General features: G+C 38.8%; 2 protein-coding genes and 2 long non-coding RNA genes across 9 annotated transcripts in view; all 4 read left to right on the top strand.

Moving 5' to 3' along the window:
- Nucleotides 1-25803, top strand: part of LOC104445421 (disease resistance protein RPV1-like) — an 82211-nt gene that overhangs the window by 46701 nt on the left and 9707 nt on the right. The window lies entirely within an intron of this gene.
- LOC120291462 lies at nucleotides 466-6296 on the top strand. Its single transcript, XR_005549494.1, has 7 exons — nucleotides 466-612; nucleotides 2467-2624; nucleotides 3050-3122; nucleotides 3377-3436; nucleotides 3533-3642; nucleotides 5033-5274; nucleotides 5978-6296. It is a non-coding gene; the product is annotated as an uncharacterized LOC120291462 (long non-coding RNA).
- Nucleotides 7512-13125, top strand: LOC104445428. Its single transcript, XR_005549499.1, has 4 exons — nucleotides 7512-8148; nucleotides 9706-9785; nucleotides 9874-9966; nucleotides 11353-13125. It is a non-coding gene; the product is annotated as an uncharacterized LOC104445428 (long non-coding RNA).
- LOC120291461 (toll/interleukin-1 receptor-like protein) lies at nucleotides 21877-24986 on the top strand. Of its 3 annotated transcripts, none has more exons than XM_039308850.1 (3): nucleotides 21877-22750; nucleotides 24487-24771; nucleotides 24858-24986. In XM_039308850.1, the coding sequence occupies exons 1-2, from the start codon at nucleotides 22272-22274 to the stop codon at nucleotides 24515-24517; spliced, it is 510 nt and encodes a 169-aa protein (XP_039164784.1). In that variant the 5' UTR covers nucleotides 21877-22271; the 3' UTR covers nucleotides 24518-24771; nucleotides 24858-24986. The 3 variants fall into 3 exon arrangements, 2 of the variants coding, with proteins under 2 accessions (XP_039164784.1, XP_039164783.1); XR_005549493.1 differs by lacking the exon at nucleotides 21877-22750 and adding an exon at nucleotides 23595-24352; XM_039308849.1 differs by lacking the exon at nucleotides 21877-22750 and adding an exon at nucleotides 23595-24347.

Genomic DNA, 25803 nt, shown 5'->3' with positions numbered 1-25803 from the left:
ACAAATTGATGAAGTACAGATCTAGTACATTAAATCACATAAATTTAGTTGTCCATTGTTTTTCTGTACCGTTACTAGCTTGAATAGTGAGCAATTCTTTTGTTCTATTTTCGAAAAATGGATAGCATGATGAATCAGCATGTATTTAGAAACCATTATTCTATTGTAAATTCAAATGTTGAAAGCTAGGGAACTATTTTAGTTATATTGATGAGAGCATCTCTTTTTTTTTCTTCTTTATATCATCTGGAGTGCAAGAATTATCTAAACTATGTCTGATCAAGGCATCATTCACGAAAGAATTGGCATTTATATTCTGTCTTTCTCTCACGCTTCTCTGTTTCCACAGTGATGGATTCTTTTTTGCTGTAAAGGAGGTGTGTTTCTTAGATCAAGGAAGCCACGGCTAGGAGAGCTTGTCGCAAGTAAAAGCTTTTTCTTTCTGTAATTTGTCAACTGGTTGCTAGGCATATACAACCATAAATCTGTTGCGAGTTGATAGATTTTATTTTGACTCTTTTTTTTAGTGATGCTCTGCTTTCTTTTCAGGAAATTTCTATTTTAAGTCAGCTTCAACATGAGAACATAGTTCAATGTTATGGCACTAAGGAGGTGTGTTCCTTCTTTCTAAGTTGCTTTCTGCAGTATCTTTCACTTTGGCTTCGATTATGATACCACCGGAACTGAGCAAAATGTTTAGGTGGACATGGCTGTGATCGCAGCCACAAGATAGTTGTAGTTCCATCATCACTGCATGAATAAGATCACAGCAGTTGCGGCCTTTTAGCAGTAACGGCCTAAATGACAGACAGACATTTTAGGTCGTCCTCCCCCCACAAGAAAAGTTTGTGATGAATTGACTATCACCCGAGATAGTAATTATATGACTAAAGAACATACACAGAGTAGAGGTCAGTTTATGGAGTCTCCCTCTCTCTATGAAAGCAGTTTTTTCTCTCCCATCTAAAGAGAGCTGTCATGTAATCAACCCTTTCTTTTCTAGTGGTGGATGATATACAAATTATTTATTTTGCAAACTGAAGATTCAGGTCAAACTCTCAGGACTAAAAAAAGAGGAATCTGAGGCTTAGAGAAATGGCAGCCTCGGCTAATAAAACATAAAGGGAAAAAGGATAAGAAAATGAAGTCATTTAATTCATTAGATATCCTTTAATTGACCATCTGATACTCCACATGACTAATATGCCAACCTCCTTTCCCTTGTCTATAACTGGTTGTGGTTGTAGCAACAACAATGGAGTTCCTCCACAAGCCCAATTTTTCCTTCAATTCTAGTCCAGCATCAATTAGTTCCACTCATTTTTATGCAACATCATAGAGTTCTTTACCTCTGCAAGTAGAGAAGACGGAAATTGGAAATGATCGTTGTTCAAGTGAGGGATATATATCCTTCTTAGTGGCTTTAATGTTCAAGTACCTTCCAGTAATTCTTTTATGAACATAGTTTCGCAAGAAGCATCAGATTCTGGGAAAGTGCCATGTCGTAACTTCTTGTTGGACATGAAACGTGCAAAAGATTGTTGCTGTCAAGCAAAATTTGATTTGCTAGACCTACAATCTACTACATTTTGTGGGAATGAGGGATTAATGTAACATGACTTCTTCTGCCAGGTGCACTATGCAACTGTTTTTGTTGGCACTGTTGCAATTTAAAACCATGGTGACTTGGATATTTGTGTTTTATGAAGAAACCAACAAAAAGAAGAGCTTGGTCCCATGCGTTCTTGCCTTATTTTCCTTTTAAGTTCACAAAATACTTTTAAATCTGGTGTAGATTTTTACTAAATCAACTCCCATCAAAGAGATTCTCACTAAACGCTGATTGGTTATTGAGAAGGTACTCTACCAAAGTGCACTTCAGGAATCATAACCAACCTCAGGGCCTTGTCTAGGGGACTCTTGCCTTGGTACAGTTGATTTCTATGGGAGTGGTGTTGAGGTGATCCAATGATTAGTTAGGTGTTATAAGAGGCCTAGACATCCAGCTTCATTAGGATGAATAAATGGTAAACATCACTGATGTAGTTTATTTCATTTTATTTGCTTTTTGGTATGGTTGTCTCTGATGAATCTTGTTAAAATATCCTATATCATTAACTTTTGGGGTTTAGTTAATGATATAGGATATTTTAACAAGATTCATCAGAGACAACCATACCAAAAAGCAAATAAAATGAAATGTTTAGACTCCTCTCACCTAATAATTTAATCTTTTGCGTTCGGAAATGGTTTCAGAGCCATGTTCTGTCTTAATTTATTTCTGTGCGGGGCTCCTTTTCATCAATTCTGTGTGCACTTCTCAGACCGGTTTTCACTTGAGAGGTCTTAAGATATTCAACAGTGCTTATTTATGTGTTTTCAAATACTTTTCATCTCCCATTACTTAGTAACTTAAATTTTGGGTTGGATATTCTAACATATATAATTTTCTTTACTCTCTTCTAGGATGATAAGAAGCTTTACATATTCCTTGAGCTCATGACTGAAGGTTCACTTGAAACACTTTAATGCCAATATAACTTGAGTGATCTCCAAGTCTCTGCATACACTAAGCAGATTCTAAATGGTCTAAAGTATCTTCATGGCCAGCATGTGGTACACAGGTATAAGAAAGATGCTCGACCTTGCTTTATTAGTTTTTACTAATTGAAATAATGATTTGCACTTATCAATTCTGATGGAAGGTTGATTTTGTTAAGGAAAGAATTCATAACAAAACAAAGAGCACAGTGAAACGTATATTTTTGTTTCATGGCTCACCCGCTTGGTGCCTTTTGATGATTACTTATTTTTACCTACCCAAATATCATTCTGGAAATAAGGGAGTCGTCCAATCCTTGAACCAATAGGTAGTGTCATGAGAATGATTTTGTAGAGCAGCTTAGACAAGATTATCTTACTATGTGAATGCTTGAAGGTGGAAATGTGAATTTGCAATATTGGTAACTGTGCGGGCGATTATAACTGTTTGTATATTCTAGGCACAGCTATGCTGAATTCTCATGCTTCCAGTTCCTCCAATCTGTAGGGATATTAAATGTGCTAACATATTGGTTGATGCAAGAAGTTGTGTGAAACTTGCAGACTTTGGATTGGCAAAGGTATGTCTCATCAGCGAAAGTGAATTCTCTCTCTCTCTCTCTCTCTCTCTTGGGGGCTCGCACATGTGCGATCATCAAAGATGCATGTACAGCTACATGCGTGTGTAGGAATTTTCACAGGCATTGAAGTAGTGCAGCACACATACAATTGGATGAGTGCATGACAAACACACGTATAGACATGCACAAAGTGACATATATTGTCCTTTACTTTTCTAAAATGACATATCAACTTTCTGTGTTTATTCATACAGGTAATCAAAAAGAATGATGCTAAATCCTCCAAAGGAAGTCTTCGTTGGATGGCACCTGAGGTTTGCACTGTCTGCTGCCATTTTTTTTGGCATACTTTAATTAGTTGTGTTGCATGGCTTTTACTTTTCTTTCATCCTTGTTGGTTGTGAATGCAGGTCGTCAATCCAAAAACAAAAGCTATGGATCGGCACCTGATATTTGGAGCCTAGGGTGCACTGTTTTAGAGATGTTAACCCGCCGGTATCCATATTCCCACTTAGAAGAAGTATGTAATTAAGAACCTTCATTTCATGTTTTATATCCTTGAGATCTATGTTTTGCCAGAATTATTAACTAGTCGCAACTTTTTTGTTATTGCTACATTTTATGTGGGCTTGCTAAGTTAAGCGCATGTTGTGACTAGTCAATTCGGCCAGCATTCTGAGAAAAAGAAAATGAGCAGGAGCACTACGTAGAAAAGAGAGAGGACAGAGAATTCAATGATAATTATCAAGATTATCGTAATGTCAAAGGATATGCATAGTATTTATGGCCAACAGTTGCTTGAAACTCTGGAGCAAATGGTTATGTAACATGGTCTGAAGCCTCTGTTGAATGTCTGAATCTTGACTTTCTCATTTAAATTATTTGGCATTATTGTCTAATACTTTTAATTACTAGTATAAGTTCACAACGGCATAAGTTTAGATAATCGCATACTGACATCTGTATATAGTTCCCCACCAATAGATATGGGGTATGCATATAACCCTAACATTCAGGCTCAAAACTCTCTCCACCTTCTCCTTCAATGTCACATGGTACTTGAGCAGCCGAGAGAGATTGAAATCCTAATATTGGCATCGCAATCTGTGCTCCAGAGCAGCACTGACAGTGATTGCTTCATCTTCCCTAGTGTGTCCTTTAATTGTGTGGTTGTCCTCTAATCTGTCGCTCGCCACTATCAACTTTGGTGTTTCTGCCATTGCCCTTGAGTGTTGATCCCTCTCTGCTCTTCTTTGGATAAATTGTTGACCTAAATGGTTGTCTCCTCTGCTAGATTTTGTCACTTTCGATATTAATCGTAAATTCTCCGTACTTGTAGTAAGGTTTCCATCTGGGATGGTATTTACTGGCTCTAGCCAGCAAATTACTTTATGGTGTTATCCCCTTTTTAGGCATGACAGCATGGAAACGCCCTTTTGTTGATAGAATGGCTGCTGCTGAAGTTTGGAGTGCTCTTGTCTTCCTAGTGAATTGCGAATGTTGCACTTCTCTCATGCTCATTTTGGATTTATTTATTATAATGGAGAAAAAAATAATACCATCCTACTCAAAGCCATTGTCAAAACATGCAACTAACACCCCCTTTTTTTTCTTTTTTAAATTTAGGACACTAATAATTTTGAGCAAAAAGTAATACATACTTATGCTTTATTGGGAGCAGTTGGAAAACATTAATTTTGTTGGTCCTTGTGAACTGTTTACCTGTCATCCATGGTCTCCCACTTAAGCAATAACTGTGATTCTAGAACGATTTGGTAGATGATTGCCTGAAGCATGATGCACTTATATTTGTCTACATATCTTATTGATTTATGCAGCTATCACATGTTAGTTCCCCCAGGATTTATGATTAATACTAGCCTCTGCCATGTTCTCTCTTATTGTGGCAGGCACCAGCAGTGTACAAAATTGGCCAGGGTGAACTTCCTCTAGTTCCCGATTTTTTATCAAGCGATGCACGAGGCTTCATCTTATGTTGCTTGCAAGTAGACCCAAATAAGCGGCCTTCTGCAGCGGAGTTGCTTGGCCATCCCTTTGTGAGGAATGCTTCTTCTGGTTTTGCCTTAGCTCATTTCAACAATGTACAGTCATAAGGTTTTGCTAGGCCATCCCTTTTGGTCCATGGCTGAAGGTAATTTTACACTTTCTGTTATTTTGCTGTTGCATCGCTAGTGAGAGTATTCTTCTTTTGGGCTAATGGCAAAATAGCTTCATTAAATTACCACATTTGTACGGTTTACTCAATAAATTTATAACTTTTAATGGTCTGCACTAAACTTTTAACTTGGAATAAATAGTCCGCAGTCTATGTTCAGTTTCCCAATTCACTTACAAACATTTCACATTTTACAGCTCTCTGCATAAGCTTTAATGTTTCCACCAGATTGTCCTGAACCTCTTCAAAATACTCACTTATAGTGGTCAATTGGTATGCCATGGGTTAATTTGTCTTTACCTAGGGGAGTAGTAGGTGCAATTAATCATCAAGCCATGAAAACAACCATAATTGCAGTTTCCCTTTGCATATATTAGAACTTGGGAAAGTTGATGGACCTCGTGAATGGTCTTAGACATGATATTTACAATTCCCAGATAAACAGCACACTGTTTAATCATTATGCTAGACATTCGGATAGGAGAAACAGAATGCTGCAATATTCAGGTTTCTCTGGTTTTGATTTTATCATAGGCTTTCCTCTACTTAAATTGTTGTTAGTGCACTCGCAATGCTGCTGCAATTCTTTGAACCGCTCAGTGGTCAGCAGCATGTTGATAACCGGCAAACACTCCCATGGCAGGGCCAAGCTTACGATGTTATGCTTTCTTTTTGCCAGATGGGAATGCCTTTGGCAGCAATGGCCATCTAATAATTCGGAGAAGATTGTGGTACCTTGCAAATGGTCTTGGGCTGCAACTGATTTTATGGCGTCTTTGTTCTGCTTGCGTTAACATCTTGTTTATCTGGGAATTGTCATGTCATGTTGTATATTTCCCGTTGGAAAGAAGGGAAGGAAACAAAGATGTTGGCGATGACAAGTTTTCTGCTTTTACGAAGCGTAGATAGGTGCACAGAACTTATACAGGATTTGTAATCAATTAAGATTGGATGCGCTTGAGATTCGCAATGGAAGGCGCATTTTGTTTCCTTTTTATTTGTTTGATATGGGACCATGTTTGGTAAATTCAAGTGTTTTTTTTTTTTTTTTATCAATGACGTGTTGATGAGCGCTTGTATCGTATTGAAAATATTGTATGGACAAAGGTTCGGTGATGCAGGAGCAAATTCGACATATAGGAGAGGTTTTGTCACAGCCTGCTGCCTGGACAAATCGGTCTGCACAGTGCACACCTCGGTCGCTGAAAATAGTTTTCGTGATGCCGCTGGTCACAAGCACCAATACGAAGAAAAATAACTCTTGTTTAAGAAGTCTTGAGTTCAAATGATATCAAGGTTTCTTTCGACAAAAAAAAAAAAAGATAATAAAAAGGCTCAACTTATTTCTGATTTGACCCTAATTACAGTCCCATCGTCATCCTGCCACTGTGTTTATCTCGCCCCCACAAAGCCGTAGCAGCTGCTCCAGATCGACACCTCCATCAGCACGTCCGTCATCGCCATCCCCATCTCCACTTGATCATTCGACCGTCAGGATGATTTCGTTGTTTCACATCTATCAATCACGGCCCCTCTTTCTGGTTTCTGTCGATCATTGAAATTAACAGCTTGATAGCGGAGTTTTACTATGTTTCAATCCACCTTAAAATATTTTGACAATCGAGGCACCCTTTTACTCCTAGCGTTTGAAATCAACTCTTAAATTTCTATTGGATATTCTCACACCATGAAGTAATCAAAGATGCTCTATTCTCAGATCACGTTTAAAAGCAATTCTCAGAGCACAAAATACGCTACTATTGCTTTTATTGTACATGAAGATGTATTCCAAGTTGGATGTGAACATTGCAAATGAAGAAACATTCCTTCTGGCATTACGTCAACTCACTTGAACCTTAGAATTGGTGCATCAAGAATTAGATTGTAATGCCTCAAATATGGCTATAAATCAACCCTGCAAAGTTTGACAGGATGGCTGATTCATTTTGAAATGATGGCGAGAGGACTTTTTTTTTTGGTCGGAAGAAAATTTATTCATTTAAGTAGATACTCTGAAGTGTCCCAAACAAGGTGAATCTAAACATAAGAGAGCCCATAGGGCTTGCGGGGGAACCTAAAACCAATTCTGTGGAAGAAAACCAAGATTCTTGTGTTTTGCAATCCAATCTACCACTACATTTGAGGCCCGCAGACAATGGGCTACGCTGATTGAGGGGTGGGCCTTGAGAAATTGAAGAGTCGTTGATTGAGAGACGTTCTTCCCATCTGAACTGATCTGCAGATTCATTTATCAAGGTTTTAACTAAATCCATGCGATTAGATTCTATAGTGATCAGATTTGGAGAGCTTCAAGTACGACTGGGGTTTTAGCTTGAGATGCCGAGGAGACCTTCACTGATTTAGCAGTAACAATCGCTCCCTTGTAATCTCGACATATACCAGCTATGGCGCCATCCACAGAACCATCAATAAAGGAAGTATCAACATTAATTTTCAGAGCTTTCTTCCTAGGTGTCGCCCAGGCCTTCAACTCAGTAAAGGTAGGATTTTTCCTCAATTCCGGTTTTTGAGAGTTCCATTTTCTGTAGTTTGCTTGCGAGAATAACGATGATTCAACCGTTTCTTGCGAGTTTGGATGTTTACCCTGAAAAACGAAATTGTTTTGGGCTTTCCAAATGCTCCATAAAGAGGACGCCACCAAAGACACAGGAAAAATCAGCTCCTTCTACAGCAAATTCCATTAGCCATGACTCAATCCTCGTGATCTTCTTGTAGTTGATTTTGATCTTCATATTAGTGTCAGCCCAGATACCTTGAGTCCAGGGGCAACGTATAAAGATGTGCTCAATCGTCTCCTTTTCCCGTTATAGAGGGGGCATATCGGGTCAGGTATGATATTCCTCTTCCATAGGTTCTCTTTTAAGGGGACTGCATTTGTACAAAGAGACCATGGGAAAACTTTTACCTTATGGAAGGTCTGCATGTCCCATATAGCTTTCCAAAGTGTTTTGGGATTTTGGTATGAAGAGGAAGCTTGTTTAGGATTGCACTTCTGTTCAATCTCTTTTCTGATGATGTTGTAGCCGTTTTTAACAGCATAGCTACCTGATTTGGTGCCTAACCACACCAATTTATCCTGTGCATAGTATGCTCTAACGGGGATTGTTTGAATCTCCCGCACTAATTGCTCATCAAAAAGATCCTCTAGCTTTCAAGTACTCCATTTTCCTTCCTCAGCCAAGATCAGTTTTGGTGGCAAAACTGGGTCATTTCTGTTTGGTGATCCCCCAATTAAGCCACTTTTTAACCATTTCTGCTCTTTGATTATTACTTATTTACCATTCCCAATTGACCAACTAACTGAGTTGGCAATGGAATCCCTCCCTAATAACAAACTTTGCTGTCCCCAAGAAGGCTTGGAACCTCTTTTAGCTTGCCAAAAATCTCCTTGATGAAAGCAAATGCCTTTGAAGAACTTGCCCCAGAGAGAATTAGGATTCTATGCTAGTCTCCATGCTTGTTTACCAAGCATGGCCTTATTAACTGATATAAGATCTCTAAACCCCATGGCCCCTTGGTCCTTCCTCAGCTTCAGAATGTCCCATTTTTTCCAATGAAGTATTGTTTTGAAATCTGTTGTTTTCCACCAGAAATTGGCAATCCTTCCCTCAATTGCTTTGCAAACTGAAATAGGTATTTTGAAAATCGACATAGCATAGTTTGGAAGGGCTTGTACGACTGTTTTCAGAAGAATCTCCTTTTCAGCTTTAAAAAATAATTATTCCTTCCAACCTTCTAAATTAGCATTTACTCTTCCAAGAATCCAAGCAAACATATTTCTCTTCAACGTGCCCTAGTCTGAAGGAATACCTAAGTATTTGCCTATGTGGCCAATCTCAACTCCTTCGCCATGTTTCCTATTAGTAGATGAGGACGCCCCTTGCTAAAATAAATGCCTGACTTGTTTAAGTTTATGGCTTGGCCTGATGCATAACAATATTGATTAAATATCGTTGAAATATTCTGGCATTCCGTTATGCTTCCATCTAAGAAAAAAATGAAATCATCAGCAAACAAAAGGGGTGATAGTGTCGGACTGAATCTGTTCAGTTTGATATCCTTAATAATTCTATTTGCCACTGCTTTATTCATCATGAAAGATAAATAGTTAGCCAGAAGAATAAAAAGGTATAGTGAGAGAGGATCTCCTTGCCTAATGCCTCTTGAGGGATTAAAAAATGGGAGGGATTCCCCATTAAACTTCACACCGAATGAGACGGTTCTCACACAAGACATAACCCAAGTGATCCACTTGTCTTCAAAACCCATTTTGATCATACAAGCTTTTAGAAAATCCCACTCTACTCGATAATAGGCTTTTTGCATATCTAATTTTAAAACTGCTTGAAATTTCTTTTGTCAATTATTGGTTCTCAACTAATGCAGGACCTCTTGTACAATAAAAATGTTGTCTTGTATTGGCCAACCACACACAAAGGCACTTTGTTCTTCAACAATCAAATCAGGTAGCCACATCTTCTGTCTATTGGCTAAAATCTTTGAAATAATCTTATAAATAAAATTGCATAGGTTGATTGGGCACTATTCTTCCAGCTTTTCTGGGTCAGAATCTTTGGAACAAGAGTTATATGGGTTCTGTTTAGCCTTGGGTCAAGAATTCCTGTTGCAAAGAAAGACTGGACAGTGGTGAGCACATCCCTTTTATAATATCCCTATGGTGTTTAAAGAATATACCATTCAGCCCATTTGGTCTAGGTGCTTTAGTTGCTCCAAGCTGATAATTGCCTTCCGAACTTCTCCATAGTCACTTCAGCAGTAAGTTTTTCATTTACTTCAGCTTTGACTAAACATGGGAAGTGGTCTATTACCAGGATAATAGTTCTTGGCCCAACTGAGGAAAACAAGTTTTGAAAATCTTATGTTGTTCGCTGCTTCGACATTTTTTCATCCCTAATCTACTTATCATCAGGTCCTTTCAGTATGGTTATTCTATTTCTATTGCGGCGCTGAATTGTAATAGTGTCTTGTCCTCCCACTTATGCCAATTGACTCTTGATCTTAATCCTTAGTACATCTCTTCTCTCCTCCAAATATCCTTCAACTCCCGTTTAATACTTTGCATTTTATTCTTTTCAAAGGAAGAGTTTGAACTATTTGTAATTACTTGAATTTCCTGGTTTAGCTCCTTTATCCTATAAGAATTGTTGGTAAATTTCTGTTTACTCCATAATTGTAATTCCTTAGTCACCCTTCCTAATTTCACCACTATTTTCTCATCTCCATCATCATCCATATTCCAGGCTTTGGATACAACACCTAGAGATTCAGGATCTTCCACCCAGAAAGCTTCAAATTTGAAATCCTTACCTTTTTTCACTAGCTAATTCACTATAGAAAGCAGTAAAGGGCTATGGTCATATCCCACCGTTGGTGAGCATAGGCCTCCGCTGCAGGGAATGTAAGACGTCACTATAAATTGCAAACCACTCGATCTAGTTTTTCCTTCACATAATCAGCTCCTTCCCTATTGTTTACGCATGTAAAAGCACGCCCCTTGCAAACTACTTCATCAAAGAGTAGTCATTCAGACAATCCGAAAAGCAACTAACGATAATTCTCTGCCATTCGTTTTCCTTCCCACAGAAGGCTATCAAACCTGCTTACTTGCCTTAATCTATCCCAAAGAAGTAGTCTGTCTTTAAAATCATTTGGGGCATGAACAAAAGAAATCCGCATTCTGACCTTATCAGCAGGAACAGTAAATAAGACGTTAATCATCTCTGTTGATGCCTATTCAACATCGAACGATATGTCATCATTCCACAAAACAGCAAGTCCCCCTGTAATCCCAATCGGGTTCACAACAAAACAGAAATTAAATTTTAATCTTCATGCCCGATGATAGTACCATTATGCACTTGGTCGCCTTACTGGCTTTGCCCTACTGTTCACGAATGCTTGTCAAGCAAACGACTGTAATGTTTGGACTTTAGGACATGTTGAATAGATCATATTTACATTTTCTTGTCCTCAAATATGGGTAGAAGACTAACTCGTCTTTTCCTGTTCTAGGAGGATGAAATGGAGAAAGATTCAGAAAATGAAAAAAAGAAAATGACTGATTGATTGTTCCATAGGCATAGTACAACGTATCTGCAAGCCCTCGTGATTTTTTCAAGAGAGAAGTCTTCGGAGGCAGACAGGATAAGTACATTGTCGTGCATGATAATGCAGACATGTTGTCAGGAAAAACTGAGTGGATCTCTATGCATTATGTTTAAGGGAATAAAAGCTAAATCGATGGTTCCAAGGGAATACTTGCACTCTTCTTGATAAACTCAAGTGCATTGTGGTCGAGGGATAGGTTTCCTGGACACAGGAATGCAGTTTGCATATGGAATCTACTCTGCTTTGAGGATTTGCTAACTGTCCATCCGTTGAAAGAAAAGTCATTCCCTTTGGGAGCATCAGATCGCTTGCCACATTTGATACATTTATCTCAGTAAAGGAATGATTCTACCAAAATTTCTCAAATAACTGAAGGGTGTAAAAAACCAAGAGGAGAAATGAAGTAAAAAACAAGCACAAGTAGGCAATTTAAAGGTGATCATTAAATCAATCTAGCACGAGCTCCTCCAAAATCTGTCCAGATAACAAACACGTGCAATCCTTGGCCCTACCATTACACTGTCACGGATGGCTAGATATAAGAGGAGAAAGCATTTGTCTTTCCGTTGCCAATGTTTATGAGGTGGACAAAACTTATGGTAGAAGAGACTAATTAGATGATACCCGCAGGCAATTCTACTTTCTTCTAGGAGGAAATTTTAGTGGCAGAAGCAGAGGGCACAGACTACTGACTATGTCATCTCAATTCTCAAGAGTTTCTTCAACTAATTTTAGTTCCACCTTCACTTTGCCGGCACTGCGTCTGACCTCTTCTGGCAGCGCCGCTCTCCAGATTCGGTGTCGATGGCCCAATGCATTCAAGGCTGCTGTTAGCATATAGATCGTCCTTGGCTGTCATTAGCGGAGTTCATCATTGGCATCGCTTGCCCATGCCGCGCTCAAGCTCCCGACTTTGCTCATCTGTTTTTCATTTGCCTGAGCTCTCAGTTGATGGCCATTGGGATGTTGAGCTCACTGTCAAGGGTCGCAGCCACGGATGAGCCACCTCACGAGCCATGGACGAGCAAGGCTTGCGGATGAGCCAACATATTTGTGCACGCGGTCATGGTCATGTTGGGAGGTTAGAAATGATGCTTCTTTTTCCTTTTTGTATGAACTCCATGTGGGGTTATATGTGGTCGGGCCTCGAACTCAATCTATGCGAGAATTTCCCCTCCTGCGATCCTTTCCCGTTTGGATGTTGCTAAATTTGGGGACGCGACTGTTAGACGACATTAGAGTGTGATGTGGGCATATTTTGTCAATGTTACGAATTCTTTTCTTTTCTTTTCCTTTTGTCCATGGTAGCATCCATGTCAATAAAATGCCCTGACGTCAATAGACAATTATAGCAGCTGGGTTTGGCCAAATATGGTGTTGGAAGATCTTCATTTGACTATTTGTGCAAGTAGAAGGTTTTTTGTTAGAAAAATACAAGTACCGGGATTTGATTAGAAAAAGCGTAGAAGCGTGGGACGACAACTGTTTTTTTTTCTTTTCTTTTCTTTTTTTTACTTCTAATTAATGACTATTTCATTGGAACGCTTTGTTGTTATTTCAAGATGGAGCAAACTTTTTTTATTTTGATAGAGCTGTATTTAGCTCTACGAGATCATGTAAATAGACCGCTTGTCCTGAATATTTACTTACCACTCATAACATGTCACTCTCCTTGAATATTGTCATATTGCTTCGCTATGCATTGCGTAGTACCTGAACATGTATTTACTACTCAAGAACCTGTCACTTCTCTTGGAACTGTACTAACGAAGGAAGAGAATTCTGCTTGATTCATCGCATTGGTTGGGCCAAGCTTGATAAATACAAGAAATATTGGGCCTTATAAGTAAGAAAAAAGCGCATAGAGCACACTAACTTGTGGATAAGCCCACTATAATAAGCCCCGTGACCTCATTCTACATTATACAAATGTCCTTTGGCAACGTATGCCTTCTCTATCTTTATCCTCTCCTTCTGCAAAAACGAGAGGCTAAAGATAAACGTCCGACCGCTTCTTTTTTTATTGGCAGTGCGAATTCTTCAGAGCATTCGGGTCCGTTACTGTCCAGTTGCGGATCCGCACAATTCGTGCGTCAACAAAGCTTAGTCCCACTAATTAGATTTTATCATACTGATCTACTCTTCTTAATATGTTCTTCACATATCAAATTATGCAATAGGGCATGCCATATAATGAAGAACTTGAAACAAAGACTTATTTATGTTGACACTTGCATCATCGGGTAAACTTCTATCCAATGACACCAACAACTTAGAATTTGAATGGATCTGAATTTATAACTTAACTACGAAATTTCAATAAAGTTTGTATTATGGTTTATGGGATATTGGGAGCACACACGTAGCTCCTATCTTTCTCTATCTATTAGAGTGCGTTTGGCAAATGATTCTCCCGCTCCTAAGAACAATTTTTTATTAGAAATTTTTTATTATGTTTCCAAAGAACAAATTTTGAGTAAAAGAGCGTATTTGATAACTATATAAAATTTTTATTCTCATGATAAAATGTGTTTGGTAGGATTCTAAAATTTTTTTTGAGGTTCGACGAGGCTCTACCTCGCCTAGGCGGCACCAGGCCTGGCCTCGCCCTAGCCTAGCAAGTCCCAACCTAGCGAGGTCACTAGCCCTCGTCTAGCCGCCACCTGGTCATGGCCGAGGCCATCGACTGGCCAAAAGGAAGAAGAAGAAAATGAAAGAGAAGAAGAAAAAAGAAGAAAAAGAAAAAAAAAAAATAGACTTGATTTTAGGAATTATTCTCGGAATCAAGACGCAACTTTTCTTTACTTTTTTATTTTATTCCAAATCTATTTTCAAGGAATAATTTTTTTTTTTTTGTTTCCAAAAATAAAAGATTTACTGAACTGACTTTTGTTTTTTTTTTATTCCCAAGAATAAAAGAGTGGAATTAGTTGTTTACGGGAGTGTTATCAAATAGACCCTTAGTTGCTCCGCTCTCTGTATTTTGTTCTTCCCTTTTCCTCTCTTGCTTTCCGTGCTAGTCTCTCTCCCTTATTTTCTTCTCTTCTTTACGCTCCCCTCTCTTTTTCCTACTCTCTCTCCTTTGCTTTCCGCGCTAGTCCCACATGTTCCCCTCCTTTTGACTAAACTCTCTCCTTCCTTTTTCCTCCTTTCTTTTCCTCCTCTTTTCCCCATTAATATTAATGTTGTGACGAAGTTTCTTATGTTTGCCGTAAAGACTTAGCATCAAAGGAAACGAGCTGCTGTAGCAAAAAGTTGATTCTGATTTGGGATTGACCTTAAGTTCTAAATGGCAAATTCAGTTTACCAAAACATGACTTGGGGTGCTTGGCCCCTAATAGCTAGTCCTCCATACTCTTTGTTGTCTCCATTAATTCTATCTTTATCAGCATTTTTTGGCAATTAGCTTTGCCATCCAATACCTAGGTCAAACATTGGTTATTAATAGCATACCCATCCCACTCCACCGCCCAAGTTGTTTCATTAAACTTCTCAATTTTTATTTTTGTTCCACACAAAATTAGAATAACGGAATTTCTAGACGACGATTAGACAAATGAAAGCTCCAAATCAAATCTCCAAAATCCTAATCTTAACTTTGATGTTAATTGTTGTAAAATGAAAATTGAAGCCAATTGGCTCTTGCCTTTAAATCAATGTGAGAAAATGAAATAACCCAATAAATCAATAAGAAAAATAATGAATATAAGAAATTTACGCAGTTCGGTCTTAATTTTGTTCCATGTTAAAGTGAGTCGCTAATAATCCACTTTACATATTCAAGTTCTTCCCAATATTATACATTTATACCTATGGTATTTTGGCCTCACGGGGAGTTAGCTCATAGCTTGAAACGCCCGTCTCCATAAAAAAAACGGCCACGCCTTTCTTTTTTTTCTTTCCTCAAGAGTATATATGGGCCATGGCCCCTTCTTTTGTACGGCGGAAAGAAAATCCCACCTCTGTGCGCAATATAAACAAAAGTCTCCAAGTAGTCAAACTGGTCAAACTTACATACTTCACCAATTGAAAGCAAAATTTGAACAAATGAAAATCCTCCAAACGGGTCGGGCTCTGTACCCAACTTAAAATGACGAAGCGCATGCAGCTTCCTCTCTCTTTCCCTCAATTGCTCCGCTCCCTCTATTTTCTTATTCCCTTTTCCTCTTTGCTTTGTAACGCTCATTCTCTCCCCTTACTTTCTTCTCGTCTTTACGTCTCCCTGTCTTTTTTCTCTTTCTTTCCTTTGTCTTCTTTATGCCTTCATTTTCTTCTTCCGTGTCCCACATGTTCCCCTCCTTTTGACTAAGCTCTCTCCTCTCTCTCCTTTTCCCTGTTTCTCAATGATTACACCTCGTGTTGACGTTGTGACGAAGTCTCTTGTGTTTGCGGTACGATTTAGCATTGAAGGGCACAAACTATTGCAGTAAAAAGTTATTGTGATTTGGGATTGGCCTTAAGTTCTAACTGGAAGGTTCAGTTTAGCCAAACACGGATTAGTGAGCTTGGCCTTCAGTAACAAGTCCTGCAACTGTCTTGGATATTTGGGCAGTTACCATTTATCTTGTGGCTGTTGCTCGAGGAGTTTACTAGTAATATCTGTTGTACTCAGCTGCCAGTAATAATATGCTTGATTTTATGTAAAGTTGGTGCTTTATTATGGAATTAGGCCTAAAAAAATTATACTTGGGAATATTTTTCGTGCTTGATAGGGACTTAAGTCTTGTCTGAATGGGGACATTTTGAGGGCCGTCTCTGTTTTTTAATTTGAGCATCGGAGGCTGATCCAGGAACGTCCATTCTCGCTTTCGGGTGAGGGGTCCCTTTCAAGGAAGCGGCTTCGATGAATTCCTTGAAATCAGTATGTGCACTCACATGATTTCTACTTTTTAACATAAGGGAAGACGCAGCTCCAAGTCAAGCAAACACCAAAGCAAGACGGGAGACCTTCTGTGAGGGAAACCCACAAAAACATGGAAGCAACAGGGGGCTGCGGCATCCACGTCAAATTCTCCAGCAAGGCAAATTGCTGATGGCAATTAAGTGATCAATTTTTTAAATTTATGATATATAAGTGAGTGAAAATAAGTTATGGACTTACACTGTTCTTGTCCCAACATGACGATGAGCACTTGTATCATGTGATTGTACTGACAACAATCAGGTTCAGTGTACACTCAGACATCTAGGAGGGAGGGCTCTTGGGAACAATAGTGGTGCTTTTTTTTTTTTTCAGTCTTGTTTAATTTAGATTTTTTTTTTTTTTTGCACAATGCTTATAAGAGAGGTTTTGCTACAGCCTGCTGCCTGAACACCTTAGTACTTGAAAATGGTTTTCGTCATCCACTAGTCACAAACACCAATATGAAGAACCAATTGCACTTTGCGAAAAGAAAAAAAGGTTCAACTTAGCAGCCACTGCCTCGTCATCGCCCCCGCAAGGCTGTAGCCGCTACTCCTGATCGACACCACCATCAGCACGTCCCTATCGTCGCAATCCCCATCTCCATCTGATTATTCGTCCATCACCATAATTTCTCTCTTTCGCATCTTTCAATCACGGCTCCTCTTTCTGATTTCTGTCGATCTCTGTAATTAATAGCTCAATGGCGACGTTTTACAATGTTTTAATCCACATTAAAATTTGAGGTGGGAAATAGGATTCTAACTATCGAGGCTTCCTTTTCTCCTAGCATTTGAAATCAACTCTTAATTTTCTTCAATTTGTTGGATATTCCCACTCCATGAGGTAATCGAACATGCTCTTTTCTCACATCATGTCCAAAAGCAATTCTCAAAGCACAAAATATGCTGCTAGTGCTTCTATTGCAAACGAAACACGTGTTCCATTCCAAGTTGGATTTGAACATCGCAATAAATCAAACCCTGCAAAGTTCGATTGGATGACCGACTCATTTTAGAATGAGGGCAAGAGGACATTGACGAATGAACAAGACTAGGAGAAACTTCTGCTTTGTTTAAGTACAAAATGGCACGTACATAATGAGGGAATTGTGCATCAAAATCACAGAGGCTCCAGGTGAGAAGCAAGCAATAAAACAGCAGTTGCTTAAGCAGTAAAACAAAAATGACTGAATAAACGAGGATTTATGACAATTGCATTGCTGCAAATCATTGAGCTCAATTGTGCAGGCAAAGAGGCTATTTTGCATTCCATATACTCTTTGTATATGAGGATGTAAACTATTTGCGCAAAAAAAAAAAAAAAAGTTACACTGCGCGTTCCTCTTCCTCGGCGGGTAAAAGGAGAAACTCCACCTTTTATCTTTGCTTTTTTGAGTCCATTTTTCTTCCCACGACAGACCTACCGACCCCACAAGTGAAAATATATAAAAGACCAAAAGAAGACCCTCCTTTATACACTATGAACAGACAGGCTAAGTTGTCAAACAGGTTAAATTTACATAATCGTCTCAAACATAAAACAAAATAAAGTTCCCCTACCCAAGAAATCCAAATCTGACTCGGACCAAAGTGCGTACAAAACTTCAACAAATCAAAATCCTTCAACCGGGTCGGTTTCATACGCAGTTCAAACAGAGAAAGCGCCCATGTCTCTCTCTCTCTCTCTCTCTCTCTCTCTTTAAGCTGCTCCGCTCACTATTTTCTTCTACCCTTTTTCTCTCTTGCTTTCGGGCGCTCATTCTCTCCCTTATTTTCTTCTATTCTTTCCGACGTTTCCGTCTCCCTCTCTCTTTTATCTCTTTCCTTTGTCTTCTTATGCCTCATTTTCTTCTTCTTTGTCCCACATGTTCCCCTCCTTTTGACTAAACTCTTCCCTTTCTCTTCCTTCCTTTTCTTTTCCTCATTAGACAGTGATTAGCGAACGAAGTTGCAGTCCAATTTCTCCATCAGCTTCATTTTTTAATCTTTTCTGAGGGCTAGTTGACACAGGTTAAGTTGAAATAGCTGCTATTGTTTTAGCAATGTCTAGAGATGGCGGCAACTTGTAGAAGTTCATGAGGGTGGTGGCGTACCGTTTACATGTTTGTCATTAGCGATTAGACTTGATGAATGGACTATACTACAATTCCATGACTTTGGTCAATTATATTGTTGTATAATATTGCATCATAAGCAAATGGTGTTCTCTTTTTTTGTTTCCTAAATAGAAACACTTTTGTTAACATGCGTAATGCACTACCTCAAATTACAAATTGGAAAGAAAATGAGATATGATAGTATGTTGGACATGTTCATAAGGATGTCGGTTTACAAGATACATGTTTTGATATTGAAGAAATAAACTTGCATATAATAATAATGAGTAGATAGCAATAAATAAAATGAAATACATTTTAGGATGAATATGAATTGCAATTTTTCTGTATGAAACACATATCCAAGATTATTTCTTAACATAATGTGAGAAGAATCAGTACTAATAACATAATAGTTCATAGAATTAGGAGAATTATAAAGTATAATCATTCACATGCTTAAGTGCTTATTCATAGTAAATTATACCTAAACACTAAGAATTAGTTCACAAATCAAACCACTTATGTCACACCACAAAGAAAACGGAGGATGTGAACTCTTTGCGGAAAAAAAGAAAAAAAAATGATCATTATGTATCCACAAAGAAAAAATGCCTCAATTAAATGTCGAATTTTCTGTACAAATCTCCGTGTTTCTTGCTCCTCTTAAAGACAGTGAACTTTACTGTGCGCCTTTTTGGGCCCCATCTTCAGTGCGAAATGAGCCCTTCACTTTACGCCTCGCTAGGTCAAATCTTGGATGTATACGTAAAATCACCGCCCTTGATATCTTCTTAACCAAATCTTGGATTATATATCCAACAGAAAACCAAATTATAATCGAAGGGCAGGCCAAATCAAAGTCTAAAGACTTTTAACTTTTAAGACTCATATCGAAACATAATTTGACATTTTCCTCCACAAACCACATTTTCAGATGTTTCCAAGCGTTCGTGCTCAGTTATATAAACAAAAGGTGACCAATTCAAGTGACGGACAGGTGAATAAATCTACAATGGCGATCGAATTTGGGAATCTTGTGAAATTGCGAGAAGCGTTGGAGTTTACTCAACGACGACGGGCGGTGATGGGGTCTTTGCTCAACGGCGCACCCTTATTTTATTATCGTCTTTACGCTCGCTCTTCTTTTCCCTTCTCTTTCTCTCCTTTGTTTTCTTGTGCCCTCAATTTCTTCTCCCTTGTCCCACATGTTCCCCTCCTTTTTAAAGGGTCAGGCTTTTCCCGCTCCTCATTTGGCTTGTACAAGTCATTCCACTGTGTTCTGACCATATTACCCTTGCTTTTTTTTCAAATGTTAGCATGCTCAAACGTGGTGCCCATTGTTGTCCCTCTTTTTTTATTTGTTTCGTCTTCTACTTCCACTTTCTCCTCCTTCTTAGTCCGCCCAAGCACAGTCAATTTAAGTTCTTTGTTTTGTTCTGCGTTTTTTTTTTTTTTCGTCTCTTTAGAATTCTGGCAATTCTTGTGCACCCCTAACTTAGACGAGAAAAATCATACTGAACGCCCATTCCATTAATAACATGACTTGGAGAATCACTACGCCAATCTTGCACATTATTAGTCGTTGGAGCCACCAAACATTGAGTTTGCGCATCAAAGCTGAAGCTGGACAAGTTGCTTGAGTAATCATTGACGGTGTCGGAGGTGTGGAGGATCTAGGCCGGTTAGCGAACTCGGAGGTGTACTGGTGGTAGTGGGTGGGGGAAGATGGATGGCTTGGAATGGGAGTCCACGCAGATGATTGCAGGTCTTCGCCGTTTTGATTAGACGAACATTGGACATATAGAAGAAGAAAAAGAAGCAAAGCGAGAGAGCGACGTCGTTTTAAAGTATCTGGAATTGGCGGAGCGGAACAAAAAATTGGGAAAAGAGAAAAAGAGGACTGGCTAGGTGGATGACGAAATGGACGGCGTGTCTTTTATGGGTGCCCATATCAAATGGAAATGTTGAATCTTTTTTTTTTTTTTGTTAATAAGTAATTGATTAAATGAACTAATTAATTTAATAAAAATGATTAGTTTATTTTCCCTCCTTTCAAGCAATGTTGGACGGACGAACTTACCTCAAAATTGATATGCTCACGCATGTGAAGACTGATGTCATATTCACAAGGATGATGTCATCCACGCCCAACGATATAAGTATAATTATTATGTAATCACATAAGATTACATATAATTGGATAAGTACACTGGTGGGCAAATGTTTGTTGAACCTAAATATGTATGTGGATGTGAAACGAAACTTTTAGGATAAGATCTTTACCAAAAAAAAATTAGGATAAGATTATTTTTAGCAATCAAACTCTTAGTGAATGTTTGAAGTTGGTCGTCAAATTTCAACTTTTGTTCAAATTGATCCTAGTACTTTTAGGTGGTCTCCAACTCTCCATGGTCAAGTAATTTTAATTGGTCTTCCCAAAGAAAAGCGTACGTGGCAGCATTTCTTTTTTTGTTTTTTCCTGATGGAGAATGCAAGAAAGCCGATCTTTGCAATTAGAAGGTGACTTTTTGAGCTATTTATAGGTCTACAAGTACATGTCATCTTTAGAGACAATACTTACAAGTGTCCATGTACACATATATAAAAATTTCTTCAGTAATCCATAGATTTAGAACCTTTAGAAGAAAGAATGTTACTTAAAAAAATAAATAAGCTAGGCAGAACTTATTTATATTTTCTATTGCGTATATATTTTCTCAATTTAACTTTAATTTACATGTGAAACAAAAAAAAAAGGAAATTTGCTCCAGAATCCAATTTTTGCATTTTTTGTACTGCTAATTTCCTTATAACATGTCTTTAGATTAATACAATCAAGACAAAACATAGTTACAAGTTTACTTTTGCCATATTTTCGAATCATGAGTATAGTATTATGATGTATTTTCTTCCTCTTATCGATTTCAACTCTTAAATTATTATATTCATCTAAGAAGTTATAAATATTATTATTCAAACGACCTTTGACTCCTCCCTTGTATCACATTTCCTTTACCATAGGTTATTCATAATTGAAAACTTGCAAGAAAATATATATCCGAGTGAAGTGTGCATCAAGTAATTAACCAAAAAACCATAAAAACAAAAATGGAGCTAGTGTCGTTGCGTGGGCAGTTTTCTAATGAAGTTACTAAGCTGCAAGTAATGGTTTGCTGAATGGGATCAATTGTTATGGGTTTGGTTTGGCTACCCAGCCTAGTCTGATGATGAATTGAACTTAACCTGCCCGTCCAAAAACAAGAAAAAAAAAAGTTGAATTTCGGAATATTTTCGAGCTTGACCCGGGTCAAACGTCCTTCTCTGTTAACTTTAGGCATCGGATGCCGATCCAGGCCGAAAGCTCGTATATCCGGATCTTGCATGTGGGCGCGGGTCCATTTCGAGGAAGAGAACTTTTGAGGGATTCCTTGAGATCGGTTTGTGCATTCACATATGATTTCTACTTTCTAACCCTAACGAAGAGTTTGATGATGAATTGAATTTAACCTACCAGTAAAAAATCCAAGAAAAAAATTTGAATTTCGGAATATCTTTCGAGCTTGACCGGGTCAAACGTCCTTCTCTGTTTACTTTAAGCATCGGATGCCGATCCAGGCCGAAAGCTCGAATATCCAGATCTTGCGCGTGGGCGTGGGTCCATTTCAAGGAAGAGAGCTTTTGAGGGATTCCTTGAGGTCGGTTTGTGCATTCACACATGATTTCTACTCCTAACCCTAAAGAAGACGCAGCTCCAAGTCCGAGCAGGCAAAAACCAGAGCAAGACAGAGAGAACTTTTGCGAGGAAAGCCCCACAAAAACATGGCAGCAACCGGTGGTTCCAGCGCGTTGGCGACCCGGTACGACGTGTTCTTGAGTTTCAGAGGGCCCGACACTCGCGACACCTTCACCGACTGCCTCTACCGAACCATGATCGGCCAGGGGATCGCTGCTTACAGAGACAGCGAAGAGCTTCACGCCGGTGATCGGATCGACGATCTCCTGAGAGCGGTCGGCGAATCCAAGATCTGCATACCGATCCTCTCCAGAGGCTATGCTTCGAGCGCTTGGTGCCTCCGCGAGCTCGCTCGAGTGACGGAGCTCCATGAATCGACTGGGAAGCCGGAGATCCTACCCATCTTCTTTGATGTCATCCCCACCGACGTCAAGCTCAGGACGAAACTGTACCTCAAGGACTTAAAGAAGCATGAGCAGAGGCACGGTGCCGAGATCAGGCAACGGTGGGAGGCGGCTCTGGGAAAAGTGGCTGAGATCAAGGGATGGGAAGTCCAAGGGAAAGCGTAAGTAAATGCTTATTTATGGAACTTTTGCAAGCTTCAGTCCAAATGCTATTCTCTTATTGTTCTTGTAAATGGCAGTGAAAACTAGCTGGAGGGGTGTATGTTGTTGAAATATATTGGTTGACGTGGCATGTACAAACCGGTTTTTGGTATATGAGCAATAAATTTCATTTCTCACCGGGGAGGAAAAAACAGAGGCAATTCGCTAATTCTCATACATAAGCAGGGCCATTTTGACTAGTGACAGTTACATGAGTGAATTCGATCTAATTCTGGAATGATGTTTGTAATTCGGACCGCAAATGAACATCTTCTTTCTCTGAAATAGGGTCAAATTGTAAGTTTATCGTACCAATCATCATATCCTATGGAGTCTATTACACCAAAATTCTTGTGGCTCTATAGAATTTGTCTGAGACTTAAAAATAGTGATCCAACTCAAATACTATCTGCTAGGAAGTAGTAGTGAGATTGTTATTTGTTTTCTTTAACTAAAAGTGTTTGGTATGTGGCAGACAAGGTGAAGTCATTGAACGCGTTGTGAAAGAGATTTTGCGTAAGCTGAAAGTAAAACAAAGACCTTTGGACAACAAATTGGTTGGGGTAGAAAAACAAGTAGAAGCCATAATGGAGTTGTTAGATGTTGACTCGCACGGTGTGCGTTTTGTTGGAATCCATGGAATGGGCGGGATCGGTAAAACCACTCTTGCTAAGAATGTTTTCAATGAATTATGTCTTCAGTTTGATGGCCAATGCAGCTTCATTGGGAACATCCGAGAATCATCAAAAGGAAATGGCCTAGTGAATCTGCGAAACAGCTTGGCATCCGACATCTCGATTCTAGATTTGTAGAAAATTTTGGTAACACCGATGAAGGGATAGACAGCATAACAAGGAGAGCTAGTTCTAAAAAAGTTCTCATTGTTCTAGATGATCTAGACAAGAAAGAACTACTTAAGAAACTAGTGGGGGGGCCTAACACTTTTGGTTCTGGGAGTAGGATTATCATAACAACAAGAAATAGAGGGATTCTGGATGAAGAGATGGGAATCTTACCTTATGAAGTAAAGCAAATGGATCATGATAAAGCGCTGGAGCTTTTAGTTTGCATGCCTTTAACAATGTCTCTCCTCCCGATACTCATCAAAGTCTCTCTCGGAAAGTTGTATCTACGACCGGGGGACTCCCATTGGCTCTTGAAGTAATAGGTTCCTATCTTCATCACCAAAACGAGGAGATATGGAAAGAAATGCTAGAAAGGTTGAAGAATATACCTCATGATGAAGTTTGGGATAAGTTGAAAATAAGTTATGATGCATTACGGGAGGAGGAAAAAGAAGTTTTTCTTGATATTGCATGCTTCTTCATATCTGGAAAGAAATTATGGGCAGCCTATTTCTGGGATGCTTGCCATCTTTACCCCCATAAGTCATTGAAAAAACTTACCGATTTGTGTCTAATTAAAATTGTTGAGGGTGATACTATATGGATGCATGATCAATTGAGAGACCTTGGAAGAGACATTGTTAAAAAAGAATGTACCCTTAGTAGGTTGTGGAATGACAAAGAAGCTTTGGAAGTAATGAGATCAAAAGAGGTAAGGTAAAAGAAGGATCCATACATTATCCATCATGAAATTATTTTCCCACTTCCCATTTAAGATATTCCTTTTAAGCATTCTAAAGGACAAATTTAATGTTTGCAAGCTCATACTCATTGATGGTTTCTATTGGCAGAGAAAGGACAAAATTAAAGCACTCAATTTAGGTCAATATAATTCGGATCCCATCAGCATAATGGATGAAGAACTTGAGAGGATGCCAAATCTAAAATTTCTCAAGTTATATAGAGGGACTTTTGTTGGAGACATCAACAATAATCTCCAAGAGCTAAGATGGCTTTCTTGGCGTTGTCCTCCTTTAGATCCTGGAATGGCCAATTTACACTTGAAAAATCTAGCACTTTTCGAACTTTCAAACAATGAAAACACTGACAACTGGGGTGGATGGAACATTTTGAAGGTGTGAATTTGTACTTTTGTTCTCTTAACATAGACATAGTATTCTTTGTTTGATCCTCTCGATAATATTTCGGTGACCTTTGCGAGATGGAAAACAAATTGAAAGTTCTTTCTCTCTTCAATTGTGATGGATTGAAAACAGACTCTAGACTTTTCTAGATGTGTGAGTTTGGAGATACTCTCTTTCTCACCGTCAATCCTTGCAAGAAGTTGACTTTATTGGGAAACTAAAAGATCTTACTCACTTGAAAATTAATTGGTGCGGAAATCTTCGAAATTTCCCGAAAGAGATTGGAGGACTAGTGAATCAAGCACCTTTCTCTCGACGGGTGCTCCAAAATCAAGAAACTTCCAGACATCGGGAAATTAGCATCATTGTCTAAGTTGGATATAGCACGAACAAAAATTACAATTTTACCCGATTCTATTGGCAATGCAAAGAAGCTATCATCCCTTGATCTATCAGGGACGTCAATTGCGGAACTTCCAATTTCTATTGGAGAGCTTATACAACTCGAATTCCTTTCACTCTCTGGTTGTCATAATTTTGTGGAGCTTCCAGAATCAATAGGTTATTTGACAAAATTACGTATGTTGGATCTCTCGGGGACAAAAATTATTGAGTTACCTAATTCGATAAATTATCTCAAGCAGTTGAAGGTGATGAGGATGGCATCCTGTCCAATACGTAGGTTGCCACCGGTATTGGAATGCTAGAGAGCATGGAGGAGCTCAATGTTCAAAATTGTCAACAACTCGCAGGCGAACTCCCAACTGCAATTGGCGAACTGTTGTCTCTAAGTATCCTAGACATATCGCAAACTAGTGTTTGTGCAGTCCCAACGACAATCAATTATCTCACGCGACTCCAAAAGCTGGATCTATCATTTTGTGATAAGGTTCAAGAGCTGCCAGAACTTCCCTCGAGTTTGAATTGCCTACGTGTTAGATCGGCATCATTGCAGTTAGTTCCGGATCTTAGTTACCTCACGAATTTGGTGGTTTTGGAACTGTCCAACAACTCTGGACAAGC

The sequence above is a fragment of the Eucalyptus grandis genome, chromosome 3 (assembly GCF_016545825.1).
Source record: "Eucalyptus grandis isolate ANBG69807.140 chromosome 3, ASM1654582v1, whole genome shotgun sequence".
In the NCBI taxonomy this organism is placed as follows: Eukaryota; Viridiplantae; Streptophyta; class Magnoliopsida; order Myrtales; family Myrtaceae; genus Eucalyptus; species Eucalyptus grandis.
This window is presented reverse-complemented; position numbering and strand designations above follow the sequence as displayed.